The sequence below is a fragment of the Acanthopagrus latus genome, chromosome 17, assembly GCF_904848185.1.
Source record: "Acanthopagrus latus isolate v.2019 chromosome 17, fAcaLat1.1, whole genome shotgun sequence".
In the NCBI taxonomy this organism is placed as follows: Eukaryota; Metazoa; Chordata; class Actinopteri; order Spariformes; family Sparidae; genus Acanthopagrus; species Acanthopagrus latus.
The window spans coordinates 30869730-30888087 of record NC_051055.1 but is presented as its reverse complement, the minus strand read 5'-3'; the positions used below and the strand labels follow the sequence as shown (position 1 = coordinate 30888087).

The following is an 18358-nucleotide window of genomic DNA, read 5'->3' as shown; positions in this document are numbered from 1 at the left end:
GAGAAAATCTGAATTCTTTGACTTCTCCTTTTCTTTCCTGCTCTGTGACAGAACACTGAATATCTTCTGGTTCGGACATTTTATGAACCAAACTACTAATTGATTAATCAAGAAAAGAATCAACAATGACAATAATCATTAATTGCCACTCTGATTAACTATTTGGATGATCTGAAATGTAATTCATACTTGTTAAATACTGAATATGCGCTGTGTTTTCATTTTTCACCGTCAGGTTTGTGTTTGGTGTCTCTACCTGCAGAGAAGATGTCCATGGCCTGTTTGAGCTCCCCTCGGCTCCTCTGGTTGTTATTGGTCAGGTCCACCAGCGGCGTGTTCTGGTCGCTCTCTGTGGTGAACATGCTGCCGTCCACGAACCTCTCTGGAGCGATGTAACACGTCCTCCGCCTGGACGTGTCAAAGAAGTAGTTGAAGTCGGCGGGGTTGTCCTCCGGCAGGTACGTGGGCTTGAAGCTGGCAAAGTCAGTGAGCAGCACCCAGTTCCAGCTGGTCACCATCACGTTCTCCGTCTTGATGTCGCCGTGGCGGACTCCAGCTTTGTGCGCCTGATCCACGGCGTTGAGGATCTGGAAAGCCAACCAGCGCTTCTCTACGTTGTTGAGGAAGGGCCGGGTGCTGATGCGGTCGTACAGGTTGTCCCGGACATACTGACGGAACAAGATGGCGGCTTTCTCCGTCAGGGACGTTTTCTGGAAGGGCAAGCAGTTCTGGCAGGAGTGCAGTCGGATCTTCAGCTCCTCCAGCTCCTGTTTGTAGCTGGTCAGAGGCAGCGACGGGTCCTGGATGGCGAAGACTTTGACCACCACCAGGCCCTCCCGGTGTTTAGCCCGGGCCACCTTGAAGAAGCGGGTGCTGCCCAGACTCTTATCATACTCGTGGTCATGGATGTCTGAGAAGTAGCTGTCCACAGACAGGATCTGTGAGGGGGCGATCCCCGCCAGCTGGTTCCCCATCACGCCTCAAAACACCTCGTCTGACAGAAAGTTACAGGACAAATCAGTTCCAGGCGTTTGAAATGAACACAGAGATGATTATTTAACGTTTTCACCACAGAACTAAACTAAATGTTGTCCACAGTCTCAGTTTTAAATTCCATTGTTCTCTATCTCGACTCTGAAACTTAAATCACCAGCAGTGTTCAACAAACACAAAACAGTCACCATGATTTCACCACTGCATCCGTAACATCTACAACCAAACAATAAAAGAAGAACACAGGGACCGCTCGTTCAAACCAACGTGTCCAGCTGAAAACCTTGAGCCAGAACTATAAAAACCAGACATAATCCAAAAGTACACACCAGTGTGTTCCCGGGTCTGTCCGCTAATTTTTGGCCACGTAGTTTAAAGGAGCATTCTAAAGTTTTGGTGAAGAAATGTCAATGAGTAGAGACAGATCCTCATTGGCTGACAAAAAAACTAAATGATCAAACTCTCTTTGTGTTCATGACTGAATAAACTAGATAAATATAAAAGACAACACAGTTTATACTGTTTTGCTTTGTTTATATGTGGCGGACCCTGCCAACATATCAACATTGTAAATATCAAAATTCTGAGTTTAAATGTTCTTTAAATCTACATATTGCTCATTTAAAACATTTTACTTAACCATGCAACGTTAGTTAAACTCCAGCATGAAGAAACAGGTTCTTTCATTTTTCTGTAATGTCCTTTAATGTAGCCAAACATCTGGACCTCACCGCTGGCTGTCCATCGTTAAACTCAAAGTAAAGCAGCTGAGGAGCAAACATGGAAGAATTAAAGCCTCAAACCTCCAGCTCGGTACCAGCTGCAGGAGGAGCAGTCATATGATCCAGCTACACACACACACACACACACACACACACACACACACACACACACACACACACAGCACTTTGACAGCGCTAATGTAGCATGCTAGCTAACCGTTATTAGCTTCCTTCAGCGCAACCATTCACATTAGCATCACCCGAAACACTAATGTCCGTGTTGGGACACTAATACGAAGCTGTGTGTTTCTGATTACCGGATGTTAACGTGGTCCCTGCTGCTGCTGACAGGACCGCTGCTGTTGTTGTTGTTGTTGTTGTTGTTGTTGTTGTTGCTGGGTGTGCTTCAGCAGGCTAACAGTAGCCGACGTCCCTCCGCTTCCAGTGATGCTGCCAGTGGTACAAACTTCAGCCTGAACGCAGAGTAACCGTCTTCATGTCGTCTGTCGGTGGGTTAGCTACGACAGCAGCCCCGCTAGAGTCCCGCCCGGCCGCCGGTGACACGTCCCGCGGCGGTAAACGGACCGTAACCGTGAATAATACACAAAAGTAGCCGCCTGAGTCACTTAGCTAGCTAGCTGGTTAGCAGTCTCAAGCGGTTGTTGTGAATCCGGGTCGGACCGGAAACAAGAAACTCGAGAGCGCCCCTATTGGTCAGATTCAGTAAATACAAAGATGGCATATGAAAGAGAGGAACCACTACCTCACACAAAACTGGTGACAGTTCTGTTCAGAATTTTACCTGTAAGATTATCCTCATTCTACTCACAGGTGTGGCTATACTGGGATGTATTTAACAAACACGGGTTCACATTGCATGTTGAACTAAACTGGAATTGTTCATTAATTATTTTTTTAAAATAAGTCTTTGCTTCTCATGAACATTTGTCCAGTAGGTACTGATATCTTTTTCTGGACCGCAGCAGTGATCAAACAGGCTGACTGATCAATACTGGCATGTTGTGTGTAGATAGACATTAAAGGATCATTTCCACATGTTTACAAGGACTTTGTTGAAAGACGGCGAAGAGAGACTCTAATTCCTGCCTACCTGAGGAACTAAAGAGCAGCTGACCTGTTGTACCTGAGGAGCTGCAGCAGTATGCAGCACTCTGATCGTCAAAGAGATTTTACATTATAATACATTTATAGTGAATGTATTCAGTTCAATAACATAATACATTTGTTAATTAATGACTGAAAATCTGTATGAGTCAGGCTAACTGCTAACTGGATGTGGTCGCTTCTTCTTTATCCAGAGAGTCATCCTGTTTTGTGACACGATCTTCGTTTGGAGAAAAGGAAGTTTCTGGCACCGAGCCGCTGTCCGTCCGTCAAGCTGCCCGGAAGATAACAGGAAACTGGAAGGTTTAGGTTTCAAATTAAAAGCGTAGAATTTGTGATCTAAAACGTGATTGTTGTCGTCACTGGCCCAGAAAATAGTTTTAAAGAATCCGAACTCAAGGTCCACTTATTAGTTGTTGGTAAATTGCCCTTTAGTTGTGATTTTTATTTTTGTCAAACTGTCAACTGGATGCAATGTGATGGTTGTTAAAATTACAATTTCCAAATTGATTTATTCAAACTTTTTCACAGGCCATGATTTATTGATTTTACAACTGATTTATTGTACAAATGATTAATTTTCAACAAACAAGAAAGGCCAATAAATGAAGCAGGATGTATCACAGTTTTATTTACCTGAGATACCTGTTGAATTTATAAACAGTTGTTGATTTCAGCAGTAACGGTAGGTGCAGTTTTACTGATTGAACTTATTATTGTAAGTGTGTAAAGAACAATAAACGACAGACTAATAACACAAAATAAATAAAGCAGAGTGGACAGCCAGTATAAACGTATCTAATCTTCTCCATAAATCATTGAAGGATGATTAACCAGCTTCTTACCAGTCGAAACCCGAAACCTCTGCTCTGATTATTTTCCTGAACTTGTCTAAATATAATATTGATCACCTTTAATCTTTGTCATAAAAAAATATCCACTCATTATTTACACATTTTATCATTCGTATTTGTCTCAATCATATTGACCAGGTATCTTTTTGTACATGAGTGTATTAACATATAAAATGTATAATAATAATAATAAACAAAGAAGAGAGACAAAAAACAAGAACAAATATTAAATAACCAAATAAATAAATAAATAGTCAAATCTGAACTGATCATTTAATTAAATCCATCCAATAATGAGATTATCTACTACACGCTACTTCTTCTACACCTACTAGTTATTAGTATTACGATAAAATATGTAGATAAAAAGAGTAAAAAAAAAAAAAAAAGAATAACAGATGTTAAGGAACGGATTGTTTCCGGCACACCCCTGTTTACGCTGCCTTTATTCTGAAAGGGTAACCGGAAGCGCTGTGGTGTCTGACGTCAGTGGGGCTGACATGGTGGACTGTGTTCTGTCAGAGAAAAACGCTCCGCGGTGGGATTTCACGGAAGATGCTGAAGAAACGGGAGCTGTTGGTAAGTTTAACAATTACTCACTTTTCTTTGAGAATGACGAGTCGTTATGAGACACAAACCGGCTCGCTGCTCATGAAACAAACACATTTTAAACAGCGAGTCGTCCGGAGTGAGGCAGCCCGCCGCGATGGGAGGCAGGCGGCAGGTTTGTGTGGTTAGTTTACCTCCCGGAGTGGAGCTCTGTGAGCCGCTGTTAGCCTGCTGCTGTCACCGGGGGACGCTAATGTTAGCTCCTGGGTCGGTTGGGGACACTGCTGTGTGTTGACACGGTGCCGGACGGGTTCTGGGCAGCGGGCTCTGTTGTTGTTGGCCGAGTTCAAATGTTCTCTGTCGGTCACTTCGCTGCCCGTCCTTGTTGTGTCGAACCGAACCTGAGAGCAGCTAGCCGGCGCTGCTAGCTAGCTAGCTAACTGAGGCTAACATGAACATAAACGTCCCGTGTGTGTGTGTGTGTGTGTGTGTGTGTGTGTGCGTGTGAGTGTGTGATGCTGGTGGACCTGATGTGTGACAGTGAAGGTTATTATCAGCTCAAATCAGTTCACTGAGAGCACGTGAATATTAAGCTCTTACAGTAACAAATATCGCGATATTTTCAGACCTTATCACGATATACGACATATATCTCATTATTGTGAAAGCCCCCCCTTTTTTAAAGCTCTTCATAAATGTTCAGACTGGGCAACAAAATGAAAACATCATGATATTTTACCTCAATGTGGATATTGTGACACGATTATTGATAAATAATCAAAGTTATGTGTCTGTAATGATTAAGTATGAGAAAAGGTAAAACAGTTTGATTGGTTCAGAGTATTACATCACCTTACTGTAATGCAGCCAACACAATATATATTTCTATATAATGCTATCAGAAGGATTTAAACTCGCATGTTATTTTTTATGCTGTGAGTTTAAAATGAAACAATATCTGTATTCCATAATATCATAATATTAAAGCTATTGAAAAAAGAAACCGATTTACAATCAGATGTTTAGCTTTCTAATTATTGACACTATTCTGAATGTGTTGGTTTGTGTTGGTGGACTCTTACTGTACGAGTTCTGTGAGCAGGTACATGGGAGAAAAATCATCCTTTTGTTTTCCTCCGAGTTTCTGTCATTAAACCAATCACATTCGTCACCCAAGGTCTCCTTACATCAAGTACAAAAGCAATTAATAAACAACAAGCATTAATAAAAACTGCAGCATAGTCAACGATAAAAACATTTGATATGTTGAATATCAGACCCATTAGAGATTTTTGCTGAAGTTAAGGGATTATGATCTTCTTCTACTGATTTTGATGTCTGTTCTGTGAGCAGAGAACGTGCTGTGTGTTTATTAACAAATCAGCCTGTAAATGTATTTAAACGAAAACATGTGGTCAGTGGGATGTGAGGAATCAGATGGGAAGTCCCGACAGTTATGAATATCTGTTGGATCAATAATAAAAACCTATTGTCTCGTATTTCTGTCCTGTTTGACTTTTAGTGTATTTTATTCAGCAGTGTGTTCTGAAGCTGATTTACATGTGAAAAGGAGGCTGATCCATGAACAGAAATCACAGATGGCTGAGGACTGTGTACTGACTGATCAATGTATCTGATCACATTTAAATCAATCAATCAGTGTAACTTCCTGAACAGACTGAAGGCTGCTGGTGAACCCTGGCAATAAAATCCCTGCTAAGTAAATGTTGCAACCACTAGCTTGTTTGCACTTGTTCCGTTAGTGAGCAGGTTGGTGTGCAAGGTGCTCGCTTGTAAGTTGTTGAGGTGTCATGTAGTGATGGAGGTTTTGAAATCAGTACACAGGTGACGGGTGAACAGGTGAACAGGTGCCATGTGACGGTCAGTCTTCCTCCTGTCAGTCGGACTGCTGCTCAGGTTCATTCATTACATGAACGGGTTGAAACTGAAAGTCAGTCATCAGAAAATGAATCAACTAAAATGTGTCATAAATCGATTATGATTATACATGTTAAATGTATTTGTTTATCAAGTAAATGAAAAAGTATTTCAGCTGTTTCTCTTATTTCAAACTGACTGTTTGAATGTTCTGTTTCACTTTCACACATCACATTGATTTGATGGCTTCAAATGAGCTTCTGTTATTATTCTGACATATTAAATACTAAATAATGCAGGACTTCATCGAGCAGTAAATAAATAATCTCTGTTGGAAACACGCTCAGCCTCAGCGTGGAGGTCAGAGCTGTGAGCAGAAGTCTGATAGAGGAGAGTAATCAGCAGCCTGTTGACTAATGATAGTGAGAACGCTGCAGCTGAAGATGATTATTGTTTTATAACTGAGCTGTACAGTGAAAAACACAGTAAAGTGCAGCATGCAGCAGATAATCACAGGTTTTAGTGTGCGTTTGTTTGGTGTGTGTGTGTACCAGCTCTGTCGCCATGCTAACATGTTGTGTATTCCTGATGCGTGGGACACAAAGACACCTATAAGCAGCTTATCCTGAATAATAAGACCGTAACCAGGATGTGAGGCGGCGTTGAGGATATGAATCACAAAAAAAAAAAAAAAAAAATGGTGTCATTTAATCCTGAGATGGAGCGCAGGGCCCAGCGTGGTGTGTTTGCTCTTGTTGTGTACCTGCCAAAGAGAGGAAGAGGAGGGGAGGTGTGTGTGTGTGTGAGAGAAGGTGGAGTTAAACACACTGTTCATGATAGCCTATTTGTAAGAGCACCATCACGTTCACACTCTCCTGCTCCGCTCCACTGAAGTCGGGTCGTGCTGATGAACGGCGTCCACAGCAGCCTGTTGGTCTGTTGGCAGCGTTTGGCGTCTGCTAACTTCCTCTCGCTGCTTCCCTGCAATCCTGCCGGACCTTTTGTCTCGACCCTTCACTGTAAACAAGACCGATGGGTCGCTGCTCCGCAGGGTGCTGGACTGATTACTCGTCAACAAGACTGATCATTAATAAAGCAAGAACACCAAATGTGCTCTTTTTTCAACTGGGGATGCAACTAATGATTATTTACTTATTTTCATGATTAAGTAATAAATTGTTAAACATATTGAACTGTAGAAAAGAGCCCAAAGTGACGTCTTCAAACTACATCCAATACCCAAAGACCATTTTTACTGTCATAAAAGACAAGTGCCACTTTTACAACATGAGTTGTTGCAACATGATTTTTTAATGTGCCAATAATTGGTAGATCAACTCCTTCTTATCACCAGTGGATGGGTTCGCCTTTGGGTGCCAACTCTTCTGAAATCCAGAACTAGTTCTTGAACACAAAATGTTTGTGGAAACTATTAATTGGACCCTGCAAAACCAATCCGGAGGAAAAATGTGCGATTGCTAAGGTTTAGAATAAATGTACAGAGAATCACAAAAATGCTGTGGTTTAGCTGTGATGGCTAATGTTTGACGCACAGTACAAAGTTTCTACATGATTATTTTTAAAAAAAAAACAAAACCTTTAAACTCGGCACTGATTGGAAAGTTCCTGGTGAGGGGTGTAACTTAGCGTGTTCACATCACAGCTGGAGAAAATACCATGTGGAGAGATTTGTTTCCAGTCAGGAAGTTTGTGTCCTAGTGATTGTGGAGGCGGTCGGTGTGGATGATGTTGTTTTTGACAGACTTTGCCAGCATAGCTTTTGTTGGTGATCATCGACCTCGTGAATATTTCGAACAGAGCCGGTCTTCATGTCGTAGCTGCTGTTAAACGAGTCCTTCGTGTTGTTCCTGCTGGTCACCTTGGAGGGGAAACGGACACCAGCTGAGAGCCGAGCGTGTCTTTAACAGCCTTTATGGCAGGAGGCCAACCATTATCTCGAGTTTAACTTAATTGTGTAGATCTCGTTGGCTCTGGAAGGTTGAAACTGGAGCTGCTGTCGGCTCTGATGGCTCACAGTACAGTCACTGCTGTGGCTTCTACACATGATGTGTGCAACAAGGCTTCACTCCAACTACTTTGTCAGAAAGAGGTCGGAGCTTCTGTTGTGTCCCCTGCCTTAAATTTATGGTTTAATCCAGGATCTCCTCAAACAACAGTAAAACCCTGACCAGCTCCCGCCGGAGCGCCACCAGCCCTCCAGTCTGCTGGAGTTCTAGTCGTCACATCAGTCAGATACATCTGTGAAATCAGGCTACAACTGATCTGATTGTTCTGTTGATTAGTCTCAATTAATAAACTAGTTGAATGATCTGAAAAATGTCAGAAAACTGAAAAATGTCGATCAGTGTTTCATCCTCAAATGGCAAATGTGCTTTTTACCCCACTACATTTATTTGATGACTTAGCAGATTCAGATCAATTATTTTATCAGCAATAGGACAAAAAAAAGATTACTGGAAAAAATATCTGTGACAGGTGTATTGGCATCAGTGTAGATCTTGTGCACCATATAAAAAATATCTTTTAGTGTTTATAATGCAGAAAAATCTGATTTAAGTCATTTATGATAATTACATTCCCAGTAAAGTTTATTTTTAAGTGCAGTAACGTCAGTTTAAACAATTAAGTTCATTTACACATAAATACGCCTGATTTTTCTCATCAAGATTGACGCATTGACTGACAGAATTGTGTGAAAATGCCCGATGTTGTAGAGTAAAAGAAGTAATCATGGATCTGTCCCTTTAACTGGATCCTCACCTGTTCTGGGCGGAGACTCATCGTCTGTCCACGTTTTGTGGAAAACTGTTCAGGAGGTTTTTTTGTGTAAGTCACTGACAAACAACCAGCGGACACGCGTGGGAACATAACCTCCCTGGTGGAGGTAATGATCAGGACTTCAAAATGTATTGATTGATCACTGACTGACTGACTGACGGCTTCTGTGTAAACTCCTCTGAGGTGTTGACAGCTCTGTGCTGCAGCTAACGTTAGCTTCACCTGCCGGCAGCTTCAGTCACTGAACTCACTTTGTATAAACGTGGTGAGATATACGAAGCTTGTAGTTTACAGTGTTATGGTTTGAGAAGTTGGACTCAAATCTCAGCTTTGATAAGAAGTCGTTTTAAAGCTTGTTTCTGGGTTTGAGCGTGTTTCTTCACTGTGTGTGTAACAGGAAGTTCCTTACGTAGATGCTGGTATGCGGTCCAGCAGGTCAGCAGGCGGAGGCGTGGTGAAGCCTCGGGCTCAATGTTTATGTTGACCCGGTTCATCCAGTCGGCTGACAGTCTCCTCACGTGCAGACAGATGAGTCAGCTTCAAGTTTGGGTGCCATGATGTGTGAAGGATGTGGCTCTGTGCAAAAAGACTTTATCAGACAGCATTAAAACGATGAAGTCCTGAGCTGCTGCAGAGATGCTCCGACCTACAAATGTTGTTCACACCTGCCGAAAAGAGGCCAAGTCCACAGTTTGGGGTTTTTCTTCAAACATAGACTTTTCTGTGTGTTTTGACCTTCCATACACACTTAACATCATCACAGGTCACTGAAAACTGAGCTTTTTTCAAATCTCCTCTCATGGAGAAGTTTTCATGTCTGGACCGACACAAACTGAGAGTTTATCAGTATTTGTAGCATTCTGAGGAAGAGTTATGATGTTGTAGTATTTGAGATTGTACACTGATGGGGTGGATGTGATATTATTTGATGTTCTATTTCGGAAGACAAAGATGGAAAAGACACAGAAACGTCTTCCTGCAGTGAGTTGATGAAGGCTGTCAGTATCCAGGTCCTGGTACGATACAGAACTGAGGTGCGTGCAGTGTTCTGCTGAGAAGTGATCACACGAGAGGTGTGTGTGTGTTTTCAGGAGTGTTGTGTGCGGCGCTCAAACGCTCGAGGGGATGGAGATTTTTTATTTTTCTCAAACCTGTTTCCGAAAACATCCGTCTTCGAGTGGATGAGAGCTGATGATTAGTAGAGTAAATATAGATGTGTGACACTGAAACGACATCCAGTAAAATCAATAAGAAAAGTTGTTAAAAAAAAAAAAAAGTCAGCATCTGAAATTACATGTGAACACTGTGCAAATATTGTAAGAGAGGGTGTGTGTTTACCAGGCATCATTGCCAGGTAGACCTTAGAAAAGAAGAGGACATAATGATTCAGGACTGCAGTCTGCAGACAGTCAGTGAGAGGACGAGAGGACGAGAGGACGAGAGGACGGGCCAGTGAGACGGGAGACAAAAGTTGATAAAGAAGAAAATCTTTCACCAAGTTGAGTGAAATCTGGAGGATTTCTTCTTTTTTGGACCCGTTTTAATCCATTTTTTTCAGCTGCAAACTGAGCGGAGCGAGCTCAGTGAACAGACTCACATCAAGTCGGGTTGTTTGGTCCCGCTCGCTGCTGCCTCCGGGTCGGGTTGCCGATATATCGTTTCAGCATCAACGGCACAATGTGCACAGTAGTCCCAGCGCAGGGCGGTCAGCGTGAGGTAGGACAAACTAACTCAGCTCTGTCACTTTTTTGTTCCATGTATTTTCATGAGATTCAAGCTGAACATTAACGTGCAGCACCACCTTCAGTATGAAGCAGTGTTGTCGATCAGCCCTAGTTGAGGTATCGTGACACATATCTCCAAAGAAACCGAGACACTTCAATTGTTTATATCACTGTGAAATCAGGAGCATAACAGGAAAAACTGCAAATGTGGAGTGCAGCAGGAGAAAGTGTTAAAAATAGAGAGACTCTCATGCAAACGGGAGTGTTGGCAGGTGTGATCTTCTCCTCCAGATGTAAGAAAATACGTATATGTATTTTCTGTTTTACACCACAGTAAACTGAATGTCTGAAGGTTTTGGACTGTTCAGACAAAACAACACATTGAAGATGTGTTGCTCTGGGAAAATGCGTTAGACTGTTTTCATGATATTAAATACACCAAACAGGTAACTGATGAATTACACTGAACCACAACTTGTCTGTTTTAAATATGATTTAGTTAAAAATGTGAGTTGTTTTCGTCCAAAACTGTCCCATTAATTTAATGTTATTCACCTAAAGGTCAGTTGACAGGTGACAGTGTGCTGGAGTGCCTGAAGCTAACGTTAGCATGTCAAACTCTACGTGTCTCCTGCACAAACACTTCACCTCTGCAGAGTGTGCGGAGCTGTGAGGTCAGCTCGCTGCTCGCCGTCTGGATCCTGGAGATAAAGCCGTCACTCTGTGTCCATGTTTAAAGTTCACGTCCTGTCTGCCGCCGCTCACCTCTCACTCTCATGCTTTATAACACTGATGTGTTTGAGTGCAGCACTCGAGGACAAACGAGCGTCTCTGCAGGGTTCTGGCACTCGGCCCACACTGACTCTGGGCCCGTTGATAGAGTTTGACCCGGATCTAAATTGGAACTGCTGGGAAATGATGATAAAGGCTGCAGATTGTAATGAGGACAGGTTGAAGAGGCCCGTCCATGCGCTCCATTTGTATTTTTCCATCTGTTTGTTTGTCTCTGCTTTGCATGATGTCAGTAGTTAAATGAGGCTGGAGCGACCAGGTGTTGTCACCTGTGAACACCGGCTCAGTTCTACTCTTGTTCTTCTCGTCTCTCAGGTCATGTCAGCAGTGGAATGTGAACCCATATGAGCCGTCATCAGGTCAGCATTTGAAAGTGTCCGTTACTTTAACTGGAGACCAAATACCTGCAGAGCTGATGACCTTCACATCAGCACCAGCATGTGACTGACTTTATTAGATTAGCATCCGTTAAAGAGTCGATGGATAAATCTGCTAAATGATTAACAGCAAAGAGAAAACAATCATTTACGTTCTAAGTAACAGGACAGTAAGTGTCCTCTGCTCTCGAGGACAGTAAATCACTGTGCTGAGTGTTTGCTGGGTGGATGTCGGCTCAGTGTTTGTCAGCTTGTCCTGATGTTGAACTTTGTTTTTACAGCCGCTGGGCGACTGAGAGCTCCTGTGATGTTCAGTTCAAACCACACTGACGTCTTTATTTCTTACAGATTCCACTCGGTTGTTGTTGTCTTACTACTCGCTCGTTTGCTCAGACAAGCCGTCTGCATCATGAGGGAACATGTGTTAATTATCGAGGAAGCGCTTCATTGTAATCGCTTGTAAAAACGCGTCAGCTGTTTGAGCCGTTTGTCTCACGTTTGCTTCACTCTGTACAAACGACTCACGACCTGCTGCTCCAATTAGAAACCACAACGGAAACTTACGATGTGACCAAATATTGTCACTTCCTGAACTGACTGACACAAAAGATCACATGATCAGTCTAATTACTATATGACTGTCATATAGTTTCTGACACAAACAACCATAGTATAGATTGTCTCGTTGATTATTAATTGATTAACTGATGGATTCAGCTTTCATCTGAACATTTGCCTCACTTGTTCTAAACTCAGTGAAGGTTGATTTTAGTTGATTAAAGTGTTTTAATTCTTCGTGTCTTAAACTCTGAGATAACAGTAAATAATCTAAAGACAAACTCAACATTATAATTATAATTCATATCAGTAATAATGCTGCGGCTAATGATTGATCGTCATCGGTTAATATGTTGTTTCTATTGATTGATTGATTTTGTTGTTTGGTTTTTAAAATGTCGATCAGGGTTTTTTCAGTTTATTCTCGTAGAGGAAAGAAAGCAGAACATATTCACATTGAACATTCTGACTCGAGCCAGTTAATTGATTACCAAAAGTCAATTAATTTAAAAGCTGGCAACTAATTGATTAATCATTGCCACACTGTTGATTACTTTTCTCAAATGATCTCAACTTCAAGTTGCTTGTTTTGTTTGACAGTACAAGTACAATCACACGAACATGTTGGATTATCAGATTTGAATTTTACCATTTTCTGATATCTATCATTATTATTTGATCTGTAAACAAGAAACTTAAACATAAATTAAAGAAAAATAATCAACAGATCAATTGACAATAAAAAAGTGAATGTTAGCTGCAGCCCTAAACCATCGCTGGTCATTCTACATTTTTGATTTTCATGTTTATTGTAAAGGTCTATTTGTTATAAATATCAGTTATCATATTACTGATAATGATGATGATCAAACTTGAAAATTAAAAAAAAACAAATAATCACTCAACGGCAGGAACTCAGCGGTGTTCAATACGAGAAAGATGGATGAAAGTATATTTAGTTACCTGTTAATTGACTAATATTTTCATCTTTAATACAGTTCAGCTTCATGAAGGATTTAAAATCTGCAAGTTGATGATTTTATCTTTGAAACCACAAATATTATTTTTATGCTTTGGAGACTTGAAGCAGCAGATGTGTGTATTTGTCAGTGTGTTGCAGTTTGTTGTTGTTGTGTTGAAGCGTCCTCCCGTCCTGCAGAGGGCGCCGCAGGCGTCAGTCGATCCTCCTTTAAGCTCCAGTCAGTCCTAATCAGAAACAATCCTCTCAGCCTCTCATCTCACCTCACCGGGCTGCTTCACGCTTCACTGTCCTCGAGGAAGCTTTATAAATCTGAGGACGGACATTTGCTCAAAGGAACTGAGGCAGCAGAGGACACAGATGCTGCTTTTATTTTTATTCGGTTAACGAAAGTTTATCTGACGTGCTCAGACTGGACCAGGTCCTGGATTCTACCTGAGTCTGGCTAATGCTCAGCTGGATTATTGTCTTGTAGCGGATGTGAAGAGAGCTGACGAAGTGAGGAAGAAGCCCCATGACACGTCGACCTGACAGGTGACTTCACAGGTGACCTGACCGCAGGTGACCTGACAGGTGACCTGACAGGTGACCTCCACAAATATGAAACCAGAAAATATATAAATGACGTCAGAGAATTTAGACCCGTTTTATCTAAATCTAATAAAACTGATTTAATCGATAATCAGAATAGCTGGCGATTGATTTTCGTTGACAGCTAATCAATTCATCGTTACAGGCAGCTGTTGTACATTTACTCAACTGCTCAGTTGTACCTAAGTTCAGGTTTGAAGTACTTGTGCTTCACTGTTTCCGTTTCCTGCAGCTTCGTACTTTCGCTACATTTTGAAGGCAAATATTAAATATCGTACATTTGACTCCACTTAACTTTAGTTACCAGTTATTTTGCAGATGTAGTTTATTTGATTGGACATCAATCAGCAATCAGTTAATTAATCAATTAATCTTTTCAGCTTGAGACAAAACTTTGAAACGGGAAGTTGTAAGTGTGGTCGTTGCTGCTCCGTGTGACGTCTTCCTTGATGATCCTTTGAGTGTGAAAGCAGCAGACTCAGTGGAAACGACCCGTTCACCGTCTGCAGACACATTCTGTCCTCTTTGATTCGTCTGTGAGATTAATTACCAAATAAAAACCAATCAGCAACGTTTTCAGCCGTCTGAGCGTCTTTGATCAGTTCTCAGCTCTTCTTCAGTGATGAGATGATGTTTGTTCTCCTACTGAATTCATTTTCTACAGAATGATGTCGGTTTGTTCTGCTGCAGTCTGCTGTTCTATTTTTAAGGGGGAATCCGTCTTGATAGTCGACAGTTTAAGCTGTGAAACCAGTTTCTGGTTTGCACCTGCAGTCGGGTTGTTGTGAGGCAGCAGCATGAACCTGACGGCCGGAGCAGCTCATCATATTAACAACATGACATCTGTCATTACCGTCTGCTCGCCTCGTTCCTCTGCTGCTGATTCTCTGTTTATTCATCACATTTAGCTGCTGTGTGTCTCCTCAAACCCATCAGATGAAATCTGCTCAGTTTTGGTTGCTGCAGGTTCGACCGTCCAGTAAACCGCCGAGCGTTTGCTCACAGTTTCCTCCTTTTCAGACTCGGACTGTAAAAACATTGAATGTAGATGAGAAATACCTGAAATTCACTCACCTCTGTAGCTACAGGACGGGAGGACAGGTTCATTCTCACGCTGCTCACATGGAGATTTATTTGAAGCCTGTTTGATAAAAAATTCTGTCAGTGTTTTATTTAACCTGAGGTTCTAACAAGCTGTCGCAGCCGCTCAGTCGGCTCAGGACACTCAGGACGGCGATGGTTTAACTTCAGGCAGAGATCAGACACAATAAGACAAACTTTAAAAGTTTGTGTTGGTTGTATTTGCAGTAGTTACTGAAACAGACTCACAGGAGTGACATCACAGTTGTAAGATGGAGGAAGAGGGAGCTGTGATAACAGCGATGAGATAAACTCACTGTAATCTATTTTGCCGAAGGTTTTTAAACAACTCTTCACAGTGACATGAAACATGAGCTGACAAAGTAGTGAAAGTTTTTTTCCTCTTCATCGTGTAGAAAAGTGAAAAGCATCTTTGTTCTGTTTTTAAACCCTGAGGGTTTTTTGTTTCCTGCTGTCTTTAAACGCTGTCAGCTTCCTCTGCCTCCTCTTCCTCTCTGGACCGAAAGTCTTTGGTCTTCTTCTTCTTCTTCTGCTCGCTGGAAGGAAATAATCATCTTCATGCATGACAATAAGCATCCAAAATCTGCCAGTGTCACAGTGTGAAGTTCAGGCGGTTTGAAGATGTGTGACGGCACCAAAGACCATAAATGAAAACGCTAACGGCAATTTCAGCAACAGAGCTGTGACTGAATGGTAGTAGACCTGATTAGAGTTGTCAGACCAGAACAGTGAGAGAAAATGTTGAATATTTTTATTAAAAGATAAATATAACGAGACAGTAACAGCAACAAGATGCATCTCCTGTCATTGGCAACAACAGAAGAACTAGTAATCATTCAGTTTCACACTTTTTAAGAAATATTCAAGTTATTCTCTTCTGATCGGGCCTTTAGAAATAATGTGTGTTGGTCAGCTGGCTGTCAGAAAGACGAGAGCGTGAGGACGTCTGGCCGGTGCTGGTTTATTATAGTAAGGATTTAAATGGTTTGATATTCAGAATCAATTTGTTTTGGTTCTTGTCCACAACACTCAAACTTTCTTTGGCTGATAATGCAGAAAAAGATGTTTAGGATAATTTAGAATTACCTGATCTACTCTGTTTCTTTTACTCATAAACAATCTTTGGCTGACTACAGACGTCGGCCTTCAAACCGACAGACAACAGCCAAGTCTTATTTTTACCGTCCATCAACTCATTTACTGCTGCCACCGTTTCTCTTGTTAATCTGTGAAAGTGACGGGCAGCGCCGGTCAAACACGAGAAGCTTCCTGAATGTTTTCTGTCCTGAGCTTTGAGAAAGACAGAGAGAAACAATAACCAGACGAGAGTTGATCAATATTTCCTCACATTAACACACTCTCCCTCTCACAGTGAAGAAAGGATCACATTTATTTCTGCTGATATGATCCATTAGAATCTGTCCAGATCAGCTCTGATACGGAGCCTCAGGTTCTGCTCGGGACGCTGAGAACTCCCTGCTGAAGACGAACCGATTGAATATTTATCAGTTTATTAACGTCACTTAACGTCACTGAACTAGAACTGAGCCGAGTGGATTAATCGATTATCTGTCAGCTTTTGATAATCAGTCGGATTGAGTCATCTTTGTATCGCAGCTTCTTAAATGTGAATCATTTAATTTTATTCTCTAATCATTGTCTCTCATCAGGTGTCGGGATAAAAAGCTGGAGTTCAAACTCTCAATTTAATTGAATGTACTTTTGTTCTGCAGCTGGCAGGTCTTCAGCAGAACTCTTACTGAACCAACACGTGAAATACTTGAAATGTTTTCTGTTCTTTCCCAGCAGCGCTCAGTCTGAAGGAATTAGATTCCTTTAATCTGAAGGTGGGCTTAGTGACTGCTGTTATAAAGCTGTGTTTGTGATAATTCTGCAGGCGGAGGTGGATTATGTTGTTTAACTCTGACTTGTGTTATTAACTGCACTCAGTCACAGAAGTCGGTGTCACAACTCTCTGATAAATGTACCGTATGCTAATACATATCTTTATTCCTATATTACATAACAAAAACCAGGAGAAAGAAATTCACCTGCTCCGGCTGTAAACCAAACCTTCATGATGAGGTTGGTTTTGACCTGTTGGTAGGACACAGAGTTATAACACATCTGCCAGTAAATAATTACATGAACTGATTCTGGATCAGAAACATCTTTTCTCCCATGACTGAAGTTGCAGTGTTTTTTGTTGCAACTAAATAAGATTTCATGTTTCTCAACCTCTCTGAGGCGTAAAGTCATCAGTTTGAACCCCTGGACTTTTAATAAAAACAAGTTGTTGCTGTTGCTGCCGTCTCCAGGATCAGACTGCGGTCGGCTCATCTCCACTGTAAATGTGTGGAAGTTAACGCAGGTCAGCTGAAAGAGTTCAGCTAATGTTCCCTGAAAGTCGAGACTGACTCGTCCAGTTCGTCTAACTTCTTCCACAGATAAACGTCCCGGAGCTCAGTGAAGAAGAATCTCGTCCTTCCTGTGTGATTTAAGTTTTCTGTCTTTGTGTGGCAGCTTTCCGAGAGACAACCCTCCAGTGAAGATGAGACCATGGTCCCGGTACTAACCTCCAGAAAAGCCAGCGAACTCCCCGTCAACGAAGTAGCGTGTGTCCTGCAGGTACAGTGTCCTCAGACAGCATGATGCCTTAATATCACTTGATATTATTGTTTATTAACTTTAAAGGTGCAATGTGTGAGAGCGGACCGAGCTAGCATGCTACCATCATCGATCAGGTAGCTACTCTGTGGCAGGGCCAGTTGACCCCTGCAGGGTCCAGCTGCAGCTGAAACACCTGATGTAGGAGGTTTGTGTCTGAGACTTGGCGGTGAAGTCGTCGTGTGCTGTGTTGCTGCTGACAGGCCGACCTGCAGTTGGGCCTGACCCAGGAGGAGGTGAGCAGGAGGCGAGCCTACCACGGCTGGAACGAGTTCGACATCAGTGAAGAGGAGCCGCTATGGAGGAAATACATCTCACAGGTAACAGATCACTGTTATAAGATCCTGTGCAGGAATGTGTCCAAACAAAATACAACGAGGCCGAACTCGACCACGAGGAACTGTGATAAAAGTGATGTGAAATCTGATGAACTGCCTCCAGTGATGTCAGTCAGTGGCTCAGTTGCATTGTGGGTAATGTAGGCTTCAGGTTTTGAAAAAGAAGAAGAATGTGTTGAGTAACAAAAATGTGGTTAGAGGAGAGAGATGCTTTTCAAAACTTGGTGCCTTCGTGACCCACAATGCAACTTGACCAGATCACTGGAGGCACGTTATCGATTGCGTTACCCTTCAGATGCAACTTCTGGACC

The 18358-nt window shown here is 42.0% G+C and overlaps 2 protein-coding genes across 5 annotated transcripts in view; one reads left to right on the top strand and one right to left on the bottom strand.

Annotated features, from left to right (window-relative positions):
- Nucleotides 1-2410, bottom strand: part of pik3r4 (phosphoinositide-3-kinase, regulatory subunit 4) — a 28852-nt gene extending 26442 nt beyond the window's left edge. For 2 of the 3 annotated variants that reach the window (XM_037074626.1, XM_037074625.1), the window contains exons 1-2: nt 2033-2409; nt 257-994 (exon numbers count right to left, since the gene is read on the bottom strand). In XM_037074626.1, the coding sequence (XP_036930521.1) occupies nt 257-974 (718 nt within the window). In that variant the 5' untranslated portion in view covers nt 975-994; nt 2033-2409. Of the gene's footprint in view, nt 1-256; nt 995-2032 lie in introns of all 3 variants that reach the window. The other variant, XM_037074627.1, reaches the window with a different exon arrangement.
- Nucleotides 2411-4134: 1724 nt separating this feature from the next.
- The window catches only part of atp2c1 (ATPase secretory pathway Ca2+ transporting 1), a 35967-nt gene continuing 21743 nt past the window's right edge, over nt 4135-18358 (top strand). Inside the window, exons 1-3 of one of the 2 annotated variants that reach the window (XM_037074630.1) lie at nt 4135-4273; nt 17566-17670; nt 17913-18029. In XM_037074630.1, the coding sequence (XP_036930525.1) occupies nt 4250-4273; nt 17566-17670; nt 17913-18029 (246 nt within the window). In that variant the 5' untranslated portion in view covers nt 4135-4249. Of the gene's footprint in view, nt 4274-10344; nt 10637-17565; nt 17671-17912; nt 18030-18358 lie in introns of those variants that run through there. The other variant, XM_037074628.1, reaches the window with a different exon arrangement.